At 42.9% G+C, this 21,017-nt stretch overlaps 1 protein-coding gene across 2 annotated transcripts in view; it reads left to right on the plus strand.

Annotated features, from left to right (window-relative positions):
* The window catches only part of LOC145934537 (uncharacterized), a 211,333-nt gene that overhangs the window by 140,938 nt on the left and 49,378 nt on the right, over window positions 1–21,017 (plus strand). The window contains exons 2-4 of one of the 2 annotated variants that reach the window (XM_083035043.1): window positions 4,236–4,336; window positions 4,464–4,696; window positions 6,633–6,829. In XM_083035043.1, coding sequence (XP_082891169.1) covers window positions 4,236–4,336; window positions 4,464–4,696; window positions 6,633–6,829 — 531 coding nt within the window. The remainder of the gene's footprint in view (window positions 1–4,235; window positions 4,337–4,463; window positions 4,697–6,632; window positions 6,830–21,017) is intronic. The other variant, XM_083035044.1, reaches the window with a different exon arrangement.

Genomic DNA, 21,017 nt, shown 5'->3' on the forward strand with positions numbered 1-21,017 from the left:
AAATAAACCGAACAAATCGAGTAAATTTTTTTTTAATTTATTCCCGTTTCAGAAGAACCGTATATTTTTAATTTATTTTAAAATTTTTTATGTAATAATAATACATACAGTATGCAGTATATAAAATGTTCAATACAAAAATATGATAAAGTACTACCGTATTTTCCTTGTCATAAAATAAGCATCTTTTTCCTTTGGCGAATGAAATAAAATAAAATATCTCAAGAATGATATCATTTGAGATATTTTATTTTATTTTATTTGCCAAAGGAAGAAGATGCTTATTTTATGACAAGGAAAATACGGTAGTACTTTATCATATTTTTATATTGAATACTTTATATTGCGCATTTGAGATATTTTATTTTATTTCATTCGCCAAAGGAAAAAGATGCTTATTTTTGACAAGAATAAATACACAGAATAATAAAAATAGAATACTATAGTCCGTAATCATATATGAGAGACATCATTTACATCTGTATATATACGAGAAAATGTTTAATATAAAATATCGAGAAAACGTAAAGTGAAAGAGGACGTGTTAAAAGCTACCATCATATTTCAGGACGAATTTCATTACGTTAGGAAAGGGTTGAGAGAGGAGGCAGTAGGGCGGGAAGTATTGAATTCATCGGTACGCATTGTCGACAAGATATACGAAGCTGGGGGTTACGGGTTAAGTGGGCCTTGGTACCTCCGCTAAATAAGTCTCCCTGCTCGCGCTCATGTACACGTTTCACGCGAACGAGCTCGAGCGATTCACCTATACGATGCGTTGTCTCTCGCGTGCCTCCGAGAGTGCATACCGGGCCAGGATAGACCAGCCGTGCTTTCTCAGGGCAATTTATAATCGTACGGATTCAATGCGAGTCGTGTGGGTTGCCCGGGAACAAAGAAACACCCCGTATAGTAGTAGACGCGAGTGCGCGCGCGGTCTTCTCCTGAAGAGGATCCTGTCGAGAGAAACCGCCGCGGACGCTCTTCGCCATCAGCGTGTCGTTGATTAGTCGCTTGAATACGAGAGTACGAATACTCGTTAGAGCGATTCTTCCGAGTCCCCCGAACGTTGTTGATACCTCCCTCGAGACTTCTTCCTCGCGTGCCGCGTCGATTAGAATTTTACGATCGGCGGGATGTTAAATTACTGAAATGCGCGCGCGGAGATACATAAACGTACGTTCGGAAACGCATTCCGCGATTAATTTGTTTCACGCATCATTATTGTCTTTGCAGTAATATTTGTACTACCGAGGGAAAACCGGTTTCTCTCGCGCGCGAGAAAGTAATGACGATAAACCTGACGGGAAAGATTGTATCTGAGATCCATCGAGACGTGCGATTGACGTACCTCGTGATTCGTTTCTTAATTTTTTCCGGTTCTACGCGACGTCAACTGCCGTCACGTCTATTATATTGATATTTTACGCATGTCGACTTGTTTGCCGTGAAAATAAACGAAAAGACATTTTGAACTCTTTTGTCGTAAAGGAAGAAACACGTTAGAGAGACACGCGACGTGAGAAATACACGTATATATGATTTCGATAGAAAGAGTTGGCATTGTTGAGTTTTCAGATCAGAGATATTACATTTATTGTAGCCCGCTGTAAAGCGATCTTGATAATCCAGGGAAAAAAGGGATCCCTGTGCATGGATATTGTTTTGTATGTAACTTACATATACAGGAACGAAGCACACAAAGCGGTTCCACGTGACCCGCGACCTCGCCTCTAATGAGCGGCAAAGCTTGCGGCTATTGTAAGAGAATCTCCTCCCGCACTGGAGAGGGCTCCTCTCTGTTTTCTTTATGCTCTGCTCTCCACCCAAATCCTTTCTCCGGCCAGCTCGCGAGGCTCTCGTACGTTTAACTCGAGTCTACAATAAGACAGAAGAAAATTCAATCCCTCTGTAATTCCACTTGAAAGTGCATTTATCATAGCTCACGTATGCTAATTTGCTCGCGCTACACAAAGAGAGAATAAAAAATTTCTTTATTTAAAAATTAATGTACAAATTATCGGGAGAAATTTTCTCGATGATTTTAATGATTTTAAAATCAAGTTTATTTTGTTTAAATTTAGCCCATTGTGAAATGCAATTTTGCAATTTAAAATAAAATATTGCAAATTTTTAATTAAAAAAATTAAATTGAATGAACTGTCTAAAATATTCCATATCTATATTTAATTGACACAAGTTGTTTAATTTCCTTACGCTGCAAATTAAATAAAATAACTGATAAGCTATGATGTCTCCAAACCGCGGAGAGTCTTTGCGAGTCGCAACAACTGCGCGATCATCGGCAGGAGCAAGATCTTCGGTGATTCCACGAAGAGCAGGGCAAGAAAAAAAAAAGGTAGAAACGCACGAGAAAGAGAGATGCTCCGAAGAGCGAACTCGCGCAGCTTCGTTCTTGTCGGGTGGATCGACGATCGCGATGAAGGGGAACACCCTGTACATGCCGACGACATTCTCGAAGTGCAACGCGCAGTTTTTCGCGGCTACCAATGCGCGGCGGGTAGCCTGTGACGAAGGAGAGGTGACTCACAGAAGACTCGGACGAGGCAGAGAAACAACACGCACGTGCTCCCTCGTGAACGCATCGCGAAGTCTTAAGTATGTACGCGTACATGCGCGTATGTGTAACTGGATCGTGTGATAGGATCACCGAGAAAACAACCAGGGAGGAGAAAAAGGGGTGAAGGGAGGGCGCGAGATTTATTTGCCCGAATTTCGGCGGCCGCCTTCGACGAACGCATTTTGCATTCAGAATCCTTCACGAAATATGTTTCTGCCGCGACGAATAAGAGGTTCCTTTCTTATGTGCGTTCGATCGTTGCTTTTCTATCGCTGCATTCACGTGTTCTAGATTTGAAAACAATTCGAGCAATAAATTGCACTATAATTGCTAAACTTCTTTGACTAATATCAACGAGTCTCGTGTCGTTGACCCCGAGCTGGATCGCGACGACATCCGATAAATCTATCCGATGAAGACGATCGAAGAGACGCGGATCCACTCGCCGATGATGTATCGCTTTACGCCATGGATTCTCGAATCGGCGCTATTAGGCCATCGACATCGCCGAGACGCTTTTTGTGGGAGAGGGAGGCCGCGTATCCTATATGCAGGATGGACCCCGCGAGACGTGTGTCCCGTAAACGACACGCAGCGACTCTAGTAACGCGTTTAACTAATGTGTCGGGCCGGTTAGGAGCGTATTGATCAGAGACCGCGGCTAGATTTATGTCGGCGAATGATTCACGGCGCGTGATTTACAGCGGATTGTCCGCTGCGCGTGCATACTGATTGAGCGTTTATGCCGCTCTCCCGGCACACTAATCATTTATTGGGTTAAGGTGAAATTCTCCTTCCCTCCGTCGCGGGATTTCTTGCCTTTGCTCCTTGTCGTGTCTCAGCGTTAAGTATTCAGAAAATTAGATGACACGTTTATGAAAATAATTAATAATTTTAAGTTTGTCCGTACGCAAGTGACGAAATATCACAAATTGCGAGATAATGATTTAGAGATGAATATCCTATATTAAAACACTCTTTTTATGCGCGCTTATATTTTTTAAAATTTGACAAGTGGGACTTTTTGAAATTTCTGACTTGTAGGATCGTCAAAGCGTTTACCCTGACGACGTCGCGCAAAAAAATGGCGTTTCCGTCGCCGGCCGGGGTATTTGAAAGTCCCTCGAGAGTAACGCTCCTCATTTTTCACTCTCCTCGATCCTCGATTACGAAGGCTGGGCACGCGTCCCGCCCGTAGAATGTCACCGTAACGAGGAGACCCTTCTTTCCCTCCCTCCTCATCCTCTTTCTTTGCAAGGATTGTGACGCGAGTCCGTCCTTTGCCTCTTCAGCATCCCGCCGGGTGATCCCTCGGTACTCGGCGAACGTTTAAATTAGGCAGGGAATCCCTCGGAATGCGCGAAAGAAACCAACGAGACCGGCGTGCCGCGGGATTTTGATACGCCTTTTGGGCGTATCGTGCTCGTGCGGCATTATTAGTCCTTTTGCGGCAGGAATGAAACTCTTAAGGGGCCGACCCGCGATCCTTCGCGCCGCGAGTTCGAGACTCGCGCATTTCAAATCCTCTCCTCGCGCAGCGAATTATTCGCGATGACATATTTATCTCACCGCATACAAATATATACATTGTATTATGCGATTAATTAATTTGCGAATTAAATAAATCTTTTGCAATATTTTTTTTGTATTTCAGAGTCTGGCCACAGGTTGGACAGCGGTTCCCCGTTCTGGAGGATTCAACTCGACCAGGACCTTCTGGACACCATCAGCGCAATATATCCGGAGTGGTTTAAGGTAAGCTTAAAAGCTTGTTTCTCTCCCCTATCGCTATCAGAATCGGGCGCGATCAATCAAGCCGACCGTCTTTCGGCGCGCTCGTTGAACGAACGCGGGATTAACGAGGTGCGCTCCTCGTGCGCAGGATTACACTAACAGCCGAGCAGCATCGGCATCGTCGTCCCCGACGTCTTCGGGCACTTCCGGTGCGCAATCCTGCGACGAGAACGCCGCCGTGGTCGTCGTCACCGAACGCGGCGGCGAGCACAAGATCGCCAAAGGCGACGCCAAGTCGAGGTCTAAGGCGAAAAAAGCGGACGGCCACAAGGATAAGGACCGGGACAGGAAGGATCCTAGGCGCGACGCCAAGGACGAGAGGTGAGATAATTTGCATGTCGCGCCGTATGCAGATTGCACGACGTAGAACGAGAAAGATAGAGAGTAAGAGAGAGACTCTCGCGCCGGGAGAAACTCGAATTATATCGCTCGAATATTAATAAAACCTCGTGAAATCGCGAAATGAGGAGAATATTCGAGTCGCGTTATCACTTTCTATATACCGCGGTGCGAGTATAACCGGTACGTGTGCGCGACATCCCGTATAAATAGAACAAAGTATGCCCGCGATTTCTCGATCAGCGTGAGGCGAGACGTTATCGCGATCGAAAAATAGACGTGTCGCGTCGCTCGACACCTGCCTCGATTATTTTAACAAGCTTGCGGGCCTCCCTAACGTTTTGTCGCGCGTCTACCACGTCATTACTATCTCGGGAGAGACATTATTTCTGTTAATTCGCGGCTGGAGAACGCGACTGGCGCGCGACCTTGTAAAATCGCGGTTGCAACAGGAGAAGACAAGCTGCTATAAGAGCTGCAACTTGGATTATTACATGGATATCAGAGGACTCTTGAACTCGGAGGCTCAAATTAATATTTAATGCCAATACTAGAAATAATCATATTTATTTAATGTTAGTAATGTATATATCTTTTAATCAACACGCAAACACACGATTATGTGGGATGGAAAGATTTAAATGTTATCAATTTCGTGACATTTGAGTATTTGATGATAATATTCGATTTCACGTAATAACTAAATAAGATTTATTTACCTGTGACTCGAGAGACCTCTAATAGAGCAAAATCCTTAAATGGATGGGATTAGAATTGCTTTTCGGGCGAACGCCTTGGGCCTCCACGTGCCTTAATCCGCCGCTGCGAGTTGCGAGATCTCGCGCGTTTAGAGCCGCGCCGAGCGAGCGATTAACCCGCAATTTAGTATCAGTACCGCGTGTAATCGTTACGCGAGAATATAAACGCTCTTAACGACCGGCTTCCTATCTCCAGCTGTGACGAAGTAATCTTTTCTCGGAACTTTCCCTTCGGGATCTTAAACTACCTCGCGCTCAGACCGTCCGCTTCTCGACGCTTTAAAATCTTTAATCGACTCGCCACTTTCCTTATACCTATCTTACTTATACTATACAGAGCCATGCGGAGCGCGCGTAATTTTCTCTGAACTTTTCGCCAATTTTTTCGACGTGACATTTTGCTCGCGATGCTCACGATCGTCTCTTATGCGTCGCGAACCATCTGGACTCTCGTAAGACTCTCTCGCAGAACCATCATCGGGGCCATCGAGATAAATGTTTTCACCCTCCGATGACTAAAACGTTATTCTCTTACCCTTTCGCCGGAGGAGGAACACGACTCGTTATTCTCTCTATATTATATCCAAGATATTCCACGACATTTATTTCATAATATTTACGCGTCGTGTACATTTTGTACGGTGCTTGTGTTATCTGAGAATGGATCGATAGAAAATATATTCGCATTATCATGGAAACTTGAAGTGCTGTGATATTAAAGAATTCATTTTTTTTTTATTCAAGACCGAACATATCCGTGACATTTTAACTTGAGAAGAATGTCCATAATATATTGCTAGATTTTTTAAAATTTATTCAAGTTTAAATATATTTGTATGTGGGTACAAATTTTCGATTCAGATACAATTCGAATATGATCGGAAACATTTCTTACTCGGTGAAGATTCGCGTCGCGCTCTTCAGAAGAGAAGGAAAGAGTGATTTCCGATGCTTTTTGATGAAAACGTCGAGTGTCGATTGATCCGTCATTCCATCATCCGCGACAAAAACATGCCTCGACGGCGAAGGACCCGGGATCCGATTGACACTCGGGGCTTTGATCGGCAGGCTCGATCTCGGTCTCTCTTCGAGAGCCGACGCGAGACGCGGCGATGTATGAAAGATTAATTCACAAATCTCATTTTGCTCGTTTCGGGCAGGGACGCTGGAAACGGTAAGAAAGGGACGAAGTCCTCGCCGCAGCGGGATAAAGCAGCGGCGGACACGGCAGGAAGGAAGGCTGCTGGTGCTGCTGCTCTAGAATCGGGATCGGAGATGGCCGAGGGCAATCAATCGCCGCCGAAGGCGGAGGTCGACGATTCACCTCTCCAACACGCCATGGATCGCAACAAGGAATGTGAGTACACAATTTCTTATCCGACCGAATATTAATCGGATCTTAATTTAAATATCCTTTATTTGTGATGCAATCATCGATTTTTTTAACACAATTTTAATTTTATTCTTCTAAAGATATCTCATGTTTCTTTTATTCGTATTATTCAATAAAGTAGACGAAGGAGATAGTTTTTGGAATATATCGTGTATATTAAGATCCGTGATATTCGACTTTTTTCTTATTGTTAGTCCACTTTACTCTGTCCTCGAACTTTGCTGACGCAATTTATTTCGCAACTCGTCGCAGAGACGGAAACGTCGTCTCTCGACGTCCGGAATAAATGATGAATAAACAGTTAACGGTTGCGATCGCTTCCGATCGAATCGCGCGCACGACGGGCTTCGCTTATTATGTGATGCAGTCCGTGCGCGAGCACATTGCATCGTGCTCGTCGTTGCAGTTATATACTCTGCAATGTTATACCACGGAGCGAGCATCCTCTCGATGGCCGCTTTGCAGTGGAAGAGCTAGATGCAGAGAGGGTTCTTTTTAACATTTGCGCAGGCAACTCGCCATTATGCTCTACGGGCGACTGTAATCATCCGCTCGTTATTCGGCCGCGCGCATTGCTCGATCATCGATTCGAAATAATTTGTTTAAAGTAAAATAGAAAAAAATAAAAATGCGCCGCGGCGCACACGGAACTTTTATTTGCCGTACAGTTCTCCATCGGGTCGTTCGCCACTTCCGTTACTACTACCGGTGCCGTTCGATCGTTCCTCAAGCTAGAGACCCGTTTTGTATTCGGAACGCAACTTCCCACGGGTAGGATATGCGTATTAGTCACATCGACATTACCTCGCAATTGTATATTATTTTTTTCCAATGGCGAATTTCTAACGCGAATAATCAGTATCTCTCGACAGAGAGATGTTTTCATTTACATAGATCCGCGAAATAATATATAATCTCTCGCTTTCGATTTTATTATTTAATAAAATAGTTTTAAAATCAATAATTTTGCATTCTTAAGAAACATTAAGAACATAAAATAATTCATGTTTTATCTCTCAGGTTTCTATATCTTATAAAATTTTGCCTTTTAAAAAATAAAATCTTTTTGATTTTTAAGTGTCAATACTTTCATATGTATGAAACTGATATATCATTTCATGAAAATTTATATTAAATAATTAAGAATTCTTAATTATTTTCAATAGTTCTATTATTCTTGATGGTTTAAACAAATAGTTCTGGCCAAAACTATTTATTGAAACTATTCAAAAATTATAAAATTATTGAATATAAAGTTAAAATTTTTAATTAAAATTTATTAAATTTTTACGAAATGATAGATTAGATTTACACATATAACAGATTCTGCATAAATTATGTGAAATATGTTTAATATACATCGATTAAAAAGAATCTGGTCTCAGCATCGTTCATAAGCAAATATATAAATAATGTCGATTTAAAAATTTTTTTTTCGGTGAATCATTCGCGTGCCAAGTTATTTTTGTTCATGAATTTCGTGATACGCACACACACACATCGACGTGCCATGATCGCGAGCGATTCTCATTAAAGCTATGAAAGCATCGCGCGGACACTCTTTAGAACGTCATTTTGTCGCTTTTATCAGTCGCCTTTTTCTGTAATTATTTCTTACCATCAGACTCTCTTGAAACGTTCTCCCTTCACAGGCTGTGCGAAGGACGCGCATCGTTCAATCGCGCAACGCGTGTGTGCTCGTCTGAACAATGTGCACGTACCACTTTTACGTGCACCTGAAAGAACATAATGTCCGTGGACAGCCATGGAAATCACATTAATGACAATCTTTATATCTTCTCAAATAAAATTTCGAAAAACGTATCACAAAAATGTATTTAAGAAACATGTATATTAAGACGTCGTTTAAAATTTGAATTACAAGTCACACAAGCGTTTAATAAAAGCGGTCGATTTTACTAAAAGAAAAATTACAAAAAGTAATTTTAACAAATCATTGGATTAAAAAAATATAATATATATAAGTAAAATAGAGATTTCTCTCCTCAAATTTTCCTAACATTATTGACAAGTTTCTGAGCGTATTTTCGATATTATGCGATCATCCATATATATGTGTTTACGCGTTCCTTTAAGTTTATGTATGCGCGGCGATCTGCAGGAAAGAGACAGTGTCCGACAGGTAGGTGCAGATTCGCGTGTGCGGATCGGGTACACGCGTGTGTATATGTGCGCACGCGAGAGACAGGAGGCGTGCCTATTTATAACGGTGATATCATCGCCGATTACCTACGCTTTCGCGTGGACAGTCGTAAATTCTCGTAGCAGAAGGGTGCGGGCCGATTTGAGACGCTTTACAAAATATCCATCGTATAATCCTTCTTCTCTCCGTTTCTTCCCTTACATCTCTAGTTTTTCTCTTTTCCGATAAATATTACTTCTATTTTCTCTGACCAGATCGAATGTGACTCGAAATTTTCGATACAAATACCATGAATGATTGAAAATTTCTTGAATCTTTTCTGTCTGACTAAAAACGTCTTTTTTCACTGATTTTCGCGAATCGATTATATTATTATCTAATTATATCTACATGATGCTTCAAAGAGGCGAATAAAAATTGCGTAAAGAAAGAGGAAAATAAAGAGACTGATATATTAGGAATAAAAATAATTTTAGTTTTAATTATCATTTCTTTTTGCAAACATTACGACTAATTATGACTCGCGATAAGATTGAGACATTGACAAATATTTTCAATTGAGCAATTTTTTGCTTAATTTGTATCCATTACTGCGTGCTACATTTTTCCTTGATTGTTTTCAATTCTTTTAAACAGTTTTCACAGTTTGCGAGACTTTTTTGCAACAGAGCATCAAATTTTTTCGACAAACTATAGACAAAGTAAAGATATATTCAGTCCGTCTTGATCGTATCTCTATTTTATAGCGCTATAAAAGGGATATAATGAATTTCTTAAGGCTCATTCGCGAATGTATCGCGCATTTAACATACATCGGTCGCCGATTACACTGAGCTAATTATCGTCGGCGTATCTCGCCCTAATCGACGACGATGCATGCATTCGTTATGCCGGCGCGCTCGTTTCGTAATGGGAAATTATGTCAGAATTATGCGCTGTATATACTCGAAGGGGTGGGGTCTCCTTTCCTGCGAAACCGATAACCTCGAGTAGCGCTGCAATCGCGCGTTTAATGAGACATCATCATTAATGGAACGTCCCACGCGACAAGCTCGTTTGATCGTTACAAAAATCATTGCGTATTTTTTTGCTGATAACAAAAATGCCGGACTTCTGAATAAGCGATTAAGCTGCTGTGCTAAGAGTTCTTTAAAAAAATTAGATCTTTTTTATTATTATTAATTATTATTAATTATATTAATTATTTATCTCAGAAAAGAATTTTAATTCGCAATTATTTTTATAAATACTAAAATTAATTTCTGAATAAATAGTAACATAAATTATCTCGTTTTCAACAGTGCAAGATATCATCAGAGATGAAGGCTTGACATTTTTTTTAAATTCCTTAAACTCTCTAAATCCACCACCGTGAAAGCGAAAACATTTTCACCATGAAACGAATCGAGCGGAAACGAATTTCGTCGAGCGCTAATTAGCGTCGGCGATAAAGTATATGCGATGCCTCGGAGGTTTCGTAATTAAAAGAAAGAGATCCAGCTTCCCTTTTCCCGTAAACTCGTACATGATGGCGGAAATCTGTGCCAATCGTTATCGACATGTATCTGTACGAGTATCAACGCGATACGATACGATACGCGATACGAATATATTTGTTTTCAAGTGTCTCTTAGGAAAGTTTTTTTTTATTTTTGTTTAAAATGTCGCTTCTCTGCCTTTTTCGTACCGCTATCGCAATCTTTGAAACGTTACATTTGTTGCGATGAATATAAGTATATTGAAGAAAAATACGTTTATTAAGATAAGACATTCTCTTGACGATTTATTGCAACCACTTAGCTATGAAGATACTTTTACATTCTGAACATATATATGTGTTTAAATTTTCCTCTCTTCGATTTCTTCTCCTTCTCTTACGTTAACACACATATTGCATATTCACAAAATATACGGACCATAATATTCGACAATAAGCACATCTTCTGCTTTTTATCGATCGCCTTTTATCGATCTCTCTGTATAAGCAAGTTAACAAGATGGATTTACGATGTCGATCGTTACTTTTGGATTCGAGGAGGTAGTTGAACAAGAAGAAAAACCGTTCGATCGACACATAACCGTCGTCATTTGCGCTTTTTCCTCTAAACGCCGAAAGCCACGCGTATTATCGGCGAGTCAAAACCCGATTGAAGCGGAGACTCGGCGCGCCTTTACCGGATTTAATTATATGACCGCACGTTCATTGGTGTCCCGCACACTTTGAAAAGTCGACGGCCAATTACGCGACTGCGGAAACCGCGTTTTTCATCGCGCTGCGGTGAACGGCTCCTGCATTGTAAAGGTCGAGAGCACAATCGTTCCCGATTTTCGAGGGCGGTCCTTGTGTAAGATGGTCACGCGGTGAGATTAATTAAATGAAAAGCAAGATCGTAACTTTCGGCTTTTGCCAGGCCATAAAAGCGGGTCTTTTACGGTCTCTCGTCGAGACGCGAGGCGGCCCTGAGGACACGCGCGTCGCTGAAATTAACCCACTTCGTGCCCGCGACAACCCTTCAGACGCCAATTTTTGTCGCGTGACACGCTTATTAAAAATTTGCGAAAAATCTCTCTCCCTCTTTCGACTCTTTATTTCAGGCTGAGATAATCGCGACGAAATAAAGAGAAAAGGCATTTGATATCGTAACACCTTTACCGGATACGATAACTTTCCTAACGATCGGCGATCTTGTATTTCGACCGTAAAACGCACGCGATTTTCCGCTCGCGACCGGTGGAAGGATCGATCTCCCGGCGTCATACTTATAAATAAATCGCACTTTATCGTTGCATATTCATACGCCGGGCACCGTGGTGGTGCCCCGGGTATTCGTGGGCGAACCGGATCGAGATATGTCGAATCGGAACCAGAAAGTATCGCATTGAAATCGGCGAGTGTGTCTCGCGGGTCGGACGCAAAAATCGGCGCGAGCGAGCGAGAAAAAAAAAGAGGCACACGCTCGACAGCCTACGCAACGTAACACGCTGTTTTATAACGCGCCGCTTATGCTCGGCCACGTGCCTTCAAACGATCGGGACGATTATTTTCCTTCGAAGCGGTTATCGCTTTTTTTTCTTCTTTTTTTTTATATTCTCTTTCGCTAGCGGTTATAAAAATATAATAATATGGGCAACGATGCAAGTCGCAAATTTCGCCATCCGCACCGAACGACCGCCGTACATTATATATTACGTGGAGCAATATTTTATTTATGCGTGTAAAAATTCTGGGGAATGTAAAAATTTGACATAAAGTTCGAGCTTACGTCGTCGGTCCTTGGAATATTAATTTTACAAGTACGTATATCGCGTGGAGAGTTTTTTTTATTTATATAGGAGTTACAAGAAATGTATGAGATAAATTGAGAAATCATAATTGCGTTGACATTAAAATTTTCGGAGCAAACGCGAGGAATATCTTGATGCAAATTGCGATCTCTCGAGTCGCGCGCGTGACACGAAGAATGCGTGCATCGAAACGGGACGGCGAATTAAAATTCAGTGGCCAACGGCGACGGAAAACATTGACGGGAGGAAGGAAGTGACGATCGTTAGTATTCAAGGCTGACCGAAGCGAGCAAGTTGCGTAGCGATTGCGAGGAGGAAAAGGACGAGAAGGAAGAGAGGAAGACGAGAGCGAAAGAGAGGGATCTTCTGAGCCAAAGAACTCCGGTGACCGAGTGTTAACGTTAGCCGCCGCCGCTCGGAATCGATTCTCGTTCATCGATAATGCCCACGCGTGGCGAATTAAACGGGACATCCTCTCCTTCCTTCCGCGAGCGATCGTGCCCCGGAGACGCCTAACTAACGTGATTGTTCGCCGATCGCCAATTAGTACGACACACTCTCGTCATGCTTAACAAATAACTAATGAAAATTAGATAATTACATAATCGATAAAATTTTGGACGAATTAAAATTCGCCTCATTCTTCCTAATTGGACGAATCTTTTATTCTTCAACCCGAGAGAAAAATACGCTTGTGCCAAATGCAATTTGTGTTTCGCGAAACTCAGCAAAAAGTTCTCCTAATTATTTAATAATTAATTTAAATATTTTTTAATTAATTTTAATTATTAATAAAAAATTTTAATTAATTTTAATTACGAAACTACATTTGGTACAAGCGTATTTTTCTCTCGGGTTGAAAAATAAAAAATTCGTTTAATCAGGAAGAGTGAGTGAGAGCTGATAGAGCGAATCTCACGAAAATCTCGTCGCGTTTCGTCATCGTCGCGAGAATATAAACGAGGAGATGCAGCACGCAGGACAATTCTACGGCCCACGTACTATTGTGGTCGCGGCAAATCAGTCGGCCACCTGGTCCGATCCAGTCGCGTCATCGCACGGTACAGTGGCCTTCCTCCTTTTTTTCTCGTTCCCTCATTTCTATCCCCAGGGGATATCACTGTTGTACGCTCCGGACACCTCAAGTAACTCGGTGGCTGAGAGATGATTATCTTTTTCGGTGGAATTTAAGTTACGAGCATCGCGTTAGCCTTACGGTATCGGAAGAGGAAAGAATTTTTCAGAGCAGAGCGCGAAATTTGACAGATGACAGCACACACGTGTGCGTATCTATTTGTTATATTTTGGTCCTTCTTAATTATATTTTTTAAAATTATATTTCTATTATTTTCTGATCATGTGTGATCGATGGTCCTTCGAGCCCTTGCGCGCATTCTTCTCCCGAAGGTTTAGTCAACCGCGCGGAATTGGAACGAGAAGCGCTTTCGCCAGACTACTTAGAATTCATGTCGCTTTTAAACACTTAAACCCGTCACGCTGATGCGGCGGCGATTTCTTTCTACCGGGGCCATGCACGGCACACAATTTCCCACATTAGCGGCGTAATGACGATGGCGGCGGCGGCGGCGGCGGCGGCGGCGGCGGCGGCTGTCCGTCCGTCCCCGAATCGCGAACGTAGTTATTACCATTTCATTACCTCGCGGCGAAAAGGCGGCGAACGACGCATAAATTACGCATTGTGACATAAAGTACGCCCAATTTGCCGGTCGCGCGCGCACGTATGTACACGCACACGCATCCACGTGTATATATCAGCAAGCAGGGCAGAGGCGGCGCACCTGCGGACACTTTTCACGAGTGTCGCGATTAATTGTCGCGAGTCGCGACCCTCCCGCGCGATACATCGTCGTCTTCGACGCCGTAACGCACCACACACGATCTCGATCGATGTGGTCTCTCTTCTCTTTCTCTCTTGACAAGAACTCCGGTTCGCGCGGCGAAAAAAAGACGTCGAGGAAAATAATTATCGGCCTGCGAGTAATTATTCGCACCGCGCGAGAGTCAGACGAAAAATGACGCACGACAATCTTTTCTTTTACGTTGTTTTTCCGCCTAATTTTTTTTAACGCGCACTTTCATGAGTTCCGCCTCGATCCTCTATCGAGGTGAGAGTCAAAATCCGCTAGAGTTTCCCGACGCAAAATACGTGACCTCGAGTTGGTGAGTTACGCAAGGTGGAAGGGCTTTGATTGAGGCGAGATACAAATTGCTAATTACCTAATTAGACCCACTGACCTACAATGGGCGACCACCCGGCAAGCCCTCGCGTGGTGCGAATTACGTGTCGAAGAATCGTGCCTCGCTTCGTGCCTTTCATCGTCTTTATTCCGGCAATTTTCGTCCGGTAATATCTCGCGACGTCGCCCTTCACCCGCGAACACAAGCGATGGAATAATTTTGCAGCGCCCGGAGTGTCGGGAATTTAATAAATCACGACTCTCGCACGTGTTGCGTTCATTGATAAGAAGAGACGCTTACATATTTATAGAGGCTCAATCTCGTTGCGCATTGAAATCGCGGTCATCAAACGCGCGCATCCTTTCTCCTCGCGCGAAAACGAATTTCACCGAGCGGCGACAGATAAGCCGCGTTGTGCAGTATGGCGTCATAAAGAAGCGATTATCTTAATTAACTGGGGAATTGTTTTGGCCCACGCGTTTTGCGGTACGCTACCCACGTGCGTACAGTCTCGTGTCAGGGTTCGTGACGTCGAAGAGCGTCTTTAAAAATGCTGATTGAAACCTCACATAACATCCGTGACGCGTCATGTTTACTTTAAATCGCGCGGATATTTTTTATTAGACAATAAAATACTTCCGTTACACGCATCTGTTATCTTTCGAAAGACTCTGAGCCTGCGTCTCGCGTGAAAACACAGCTGTGTGCGAGAGGTCGGTGTAATATCCAGTAATAGCTTATGATCAACACTACTGGTCGAGAGAATACAAAGTGGAATTAATTACCGCCCATCGGGCGGTCTTTATATATTTTTATATTATCGCTTAAGTATCGTTGCGCAATCCAATTAAGCGTCAGATCTCGCGGGATTCAGGTTGCGCAATCTCCGAATAATTCGTCGCGAATCTTGTGACGGTTCTTACAAAATTATAGGGGCGTTACGTCTCGCGGTTAGCTTCCTTTCCTCCTCCGGGGGGGAAATTATTTTATTCACGACTTGTTTTCGCGTTGCGCGCGAGAAAACGAGAACGAGCGGAGGAGGATGTTTACCTCAGGTGGAGCTTTACGGCTCGTCATCATCGTCGAGGTGGCTGCTGTCCACGCGTTTGAGTCCACGCGATAATGATGGTGCCGGGATGCTGTCCTTGAGTATAGCTAAAGGCCACGTAGGTGGTGTACGACACGCGGAAGATGGAAAAGCCGTTCTCCGAACGCGTGTAGGCGAAATGTATCAAGGCTAGCGCAATCGTTTTGTCGACACTTGTCGACCGTTCGTGACGTTTAAATAGGTGAACCCGCGTGACAAATGATTGCCATGAATGAACTCGAGAGAGAAGGAGATCTCTTGTGCGATATATCCTGCCTAATGTTGATTTCCAATCACGGATCATTTAAAAATTCGACGAAACTAAAGAGTGACAACTGCGTTTTAGAGATTTCATTTTAGAGAATTAAGTATGAAATAAATAAGCACTTACATACATTTAAAGAAACGTTTAAAGACGACGTTATGATCCTACATGCAAAAATACAGAACAGCAACTTCAAGTATATTTTCGTCATTATATGATCAGAATATCTCTTGTAATTGCGTTGGTTACATCCTCGCGGATACGTGTTTCTCTCACGTTTATGCATTTATATACGCGCATATTGTAACGTATTGCAGTATAAGAAGGTAGCGTGAAGGTATTTTCGAACATCGTGATTGAAAGACGTTTCAACGAGCCGGAGCTTGTACCGTACGACGAAACATATCTTTATTACCTCAGTCGGATGTTAAACGCGCAGGAGAAGAGTAAACTGTCGGCGTCGAATGTCTTGTTGCTACCGAGGGGAGAACGTCCCGCATTAACGTCGCGCGCTTAACACTTTTATAAGTATTTCGTTACTCTTATCCCCGGGTTCCATTACTTTAATAACGTAACGTCGTCGGCTCAAATTTATTTTTCAAGAATGATGACTCTCGCCCGGCATTCTTGACTGTCCAGAATTGCAAGAGATTTCGGTCCTCTCTCTTCCATCCCCGTATCCTTCCCTTTTCCCCTCTCACGATCTCTCTTTCTCTCTCTCTCTTGTTTCGTGAAGGAGGGAAGAGACGGATGCCGTAATAACAGTACGGCGCAGAAATTCGCAATTAACTTCTGGCGGTGGTGTCGCGTCGGCGTAATTGGTTTTGCAGAAAACTTTTACGTGTTTTCGCGACATTTGCATAATGTGTGAGGTGAACACGGCCGATCGATCGGTTAATTTAAATACCGAATGCAGAACGCGCCGCCACCGCGACGCGTACCGGATGTGCGAGCACATCGCCTCCATTAGCTTGTAATTATCGTTACTTATTGCTGGTAAATGTCGGCCGGTCGGCCCGGCCTGTCGGGCTTATGCGCGTACGTGTCGATGCGTAAAGTCGTAAATCCTCAATCGAGGCGTAAGCCTCGATCGTGCTGCAGGATGTATAGATTAAGACAAAATTGAGAGAATACGATAAACAATTGATATATGAAACTAGTTAAGGGTAGCGAACTAATTAAGAGCCTAGCGCGGTAAGCTAGTCAAGTGCGCAAATTATTTTTTTTTTCTTGTTAAAATATTATTTATTTTGTCCCGTTCCGTCCTAATTTTGATTATCTTCAGCAATTAATAATTCATTTAATCGCGCGTGTGTCTTTCGAAAAGATTTTTTTTTACAATTATTATTTGCTGAAGATGGATTCAAAATTAGGAAACGTATGAAATAGATAATACTTTGACGAGAAAAAAATAATTTTTACATTTCAACGAGCTAGTAAGAGATGGAAGAATTAATTTTTCTTGAGATTGATTAGTTGTGCGCAAATTAAAATAAAAACTAATTTGCGCACTGCTTAACGCGCTAGACTTTTAATTAGCCCGCTACCCTTCACTTGTGATATTTAACACTAAAGCCTTCTATTTCAATTTGATATATGAAAGAACTTATGAAAGAGAGCTCCAGGTTCTCGTCGCGATTATTTGTCGAGCAAGAAGAATTCGTGCGAATTTTCTTTCTCAAACGAATCAGGAAATTTTAGGAGAGATGTGTGTATAGGAAGAATACATAACATTTTCTGATAATATTTTTTCCAAACCTAAATTAATTTGAACTCGAGCTTTTTAAACGCCGTGTCGCCAAAAGTCACGTTTTTTTAGGGCACTTCTCGCAGCCGTATTTCGTTGTGTTCGGCGAGAAACGCGAGATAGGAAGAACGGCGTCTGCGTTTCGCCCGCACCACGAATATCGCGTTTCGCGTCCTGAAATTCGGCATGGCAGTGAGTTTCGTGAGGGAAGAGAGAAAGAGAGAGAAAGCAGGCCCTCCGGGAGTATATACGCACCGCGTCGTGTCGGCATGTTTCGCAGTTTGGAACCGAAAGGCCCGCGTCCAACTCTCGACGAGGCACACCGGTACAAAAAACAGCGGGGGTCAGAGGGGTCAGCAGCGGGGCCCTGTGTTCTCGTAACTCCTCTTGTCATGCGATATGTTGCTCGTACGTTATGATAGTGGCGTCAGTGATCCCGGAGCCCCGCTTGTTTTGTCACTGACAATGCTCCGGGAGATACCTTTGTAACCTCTCTCTCTTTCTCTCTTCCTCTTCGTAGCTTCTTTTCGGGAGAGGAAGAGAGCGAGAGAGAAGAGTACCGTTTAAGAAGAATAATAATAGCGAGAGAGAAAACGGTGCCGCGCGTTAGTCCTGGTCCCCAGCACGCGTTAGAAATCGTCCGAATGAATATAGACGTCTGTGTCGCCGTGACACACGTTCGTTCGCGTGCGTGGCGAATCTCGAATATTTTTGACGAGTACCTTGGGTAAAATGCCAGGAATTCCTCCGCCCGACGACGACGGTCACGCGAGCAATTACTGTTATCGTTCGTACGTATCTCGCGGCTTCCGGGGTTGCACGCGAGATAATCAGCTGTTTCGTCGCGCTGATGAAGATTCGCTTCTCGCGTTTTCCACAGTCTACAGAATCGCGACATCAGTAGGATTTAAATGACACATGTATTCTTTACTTGATACCCTGATATCTCTATTTAAGTTGGAGCAGCTGATCTTTCAATCCATAAAATATAGACTGATTATTAAAATACGTGATTTTGTAAGAGAAAAATATCTTTAGGTGTAGAAATAGAGTGTCTCACTCCTCGGAGAAAACGTAATTTGTAATCGTTAACAGACCTCGAGAAGAACAGCTTGAATCTAGCGAGGCCGACTCGTTGCCGACTTGCTTTTCACTTTTTGACCGACACCCCGTGGACACATTTTATGTATATCCAAATATCGCACACGGCACGCGCATTCTTCGTGGATGCTGCGAGAGGAGGAGGGGGAGGAATACGATGTGGTAACCACACAAGGGGGCGATACGGGACGGGGAAGAACCCTGGTACAAATTTATCTTTGTTCCAAAACTTTCACGCACTGACAGCGACGCCGTTCACAAAGTCGAACGTGACACACCGGCGTTATCCGGACGATATTTTTCTTGCTTTCTTTTCTCTCCCCGCGATCCATAGGCACGCATGCACGCATAACATACACGTGGTCTTTTTCTTTCACCGGCGCTTGCGATATTCTAATGGTGAGAGCTGGCTCTAAAAATCTTTCTGGGATCTAAACCCGCGAATTGGTTCGAGAAAACTCAAAGAAAATCTTTTATTTTCCAATTTATCTTTGATCTTTATATAATCCATTAGAAAAATTCGAGAAGCAAAGATTGTGTACTCGAAATGGTTTTGAAAAAAATACATATAATAAATATATCAACAGATATAATTATCAATAAAAATTGTAGTTATTTTCTATTATAATTGAATTGCTCCGGAAATATTGGTCTATTTATTGTCGGATCCAATTCAACATTACATGTTATCAGCCATTGTGCATTATTTCTCAAGTGAAGGGAACATTGTCTTATATCGAGGACGGGCAAACGCGTATCTGTCGGGAGAATAAAGCTGGGTGAATCAGCGCATGCAAAGTTCAGCGCATCCGCACTGGCGATCTCGCGCGCGCAGCGAAAGGGCGGCGAAGGAGAAGAAACGGAAGGAGGACAGCAGGAAAGAGGGTAAAGGCGGAGGAGAGGAATCCGGAGAGAGAGAGATAGAGAGAGTGGACAGAAGGATAATAATAAAACGAGATATCTCGTACGTGGGCGGTCGTATTGTTAGCGCAACAAGGCATGCGCGGCGCTTCTGTGTTCCCGCGCGCTCGTGCGCTGCCTGCGCGCCCTTAATAAAGGATACGAGTGTGCGTGCTCGCGCCCGCGATGTATATACGTGCATGTACGCGTTTAATAAGAAGGAAGGCTCCGCGCGCGGGACCGGAGCTCTTCTCGGCCTTATGTAAATCGGTCGGACCCATCTGCGTGAGGGCCCTCTCCTTGCGCTAAGAAGAGAGAGAGAGAAGAGAGCAGCGCACGAGCTGCTGCCCCGGCATCAAAAGCGGTGCCGCCACCGCCACCGCCGCGATAAACACGCATTTATTCCGGTGTGTGTTGTGCACGCGCGCGCCCGCGAAGCGTGGGCGCATGCAATGTGCTCGTGCAGTAGCGCATGTGCGCACCGCGATAAGGCCGCGTTCACATCGCGACGCCTCTGACGGAACGTAAATCTTGCTCGGACACATTCTCGACCCTCTACGATTCTTCGTCTTTTCCTTCCCCATTCAATTCATCTCCCGGATCTCATGTCAGATTTAATGATTTTTATTAGTTCGATAGTTCTGAAGAGAAATTCTTCGAAATTCGCGAGAAATTATCATTATATGCATATTATTAAAATGATAGAAGACACTTTTATCTTTTTTAAAAGCTTTTATTTGTTGGTATTTCAACAGTATTTTAGCTTGTATGAAACGACGTTAAGATCGCGAAAGAGACTAGGCCCCGCTATCGCGACATTACATTGTGTTTGTATCCTAACCGCTGTAGAAATGCATGCTGATGTTTTTTTCGCAGTCGGCAGATAAACAGATAGGTAGATGGGTGTACATGTACATGTAGGTGCGCTCAGATAACAACCAAAGACTCGAGATGAAAGTCAAGTAGAGATACTTGGACCGCCGCGCGATTTTTTCGCTTAAATCGGCCGCGCTGACTTTGTCGGTGAATTCAAGAAAAACCTCCAGACTATTGGAACTTTGTTCGGTAACAACTTAACACGATAATTCAGATTATAAGGCAGAATAAATTTTAAGAATACAAGAACTTTGAACGATAGTTAAATTATTGAAATTTAATTGCATCTATCTAAACTCTACTGAAAATATATGTCACTGAAATTTAATTAGGCATCATTTTTTGCAATTTTTAAAGTTTCTCACATCAAGTAGCTTGATGATTAAATGACGATTAAATCTTAATTAAAATTTTATCAACTATTCATGATTCATGATTCATGATATTAATGTTTTGATATTTAATTAAGGAAAATTTATTTGAAATACATAGGATTTACTAGAAAAAATATAGTATCAAAAAGGATAT

The sequence above is a fragment of the Prenolepis imparis genome, unplaced genomic scaffold (genome assembly GCF_030444845.1).
Source record: "Prenolepis imparis isolate NDT839.2.m4 unplaced genomic scaffold, iyPreImpa1.0 SCAF_3, whole genome shotgun sequence".
Classification (NCBI taxonomy): Eukaryota; Metazoa; Arthropoda; class Insecta; order Hymenoptera; family Formicidae; genus Prenolepis; species Prenolepis imparis.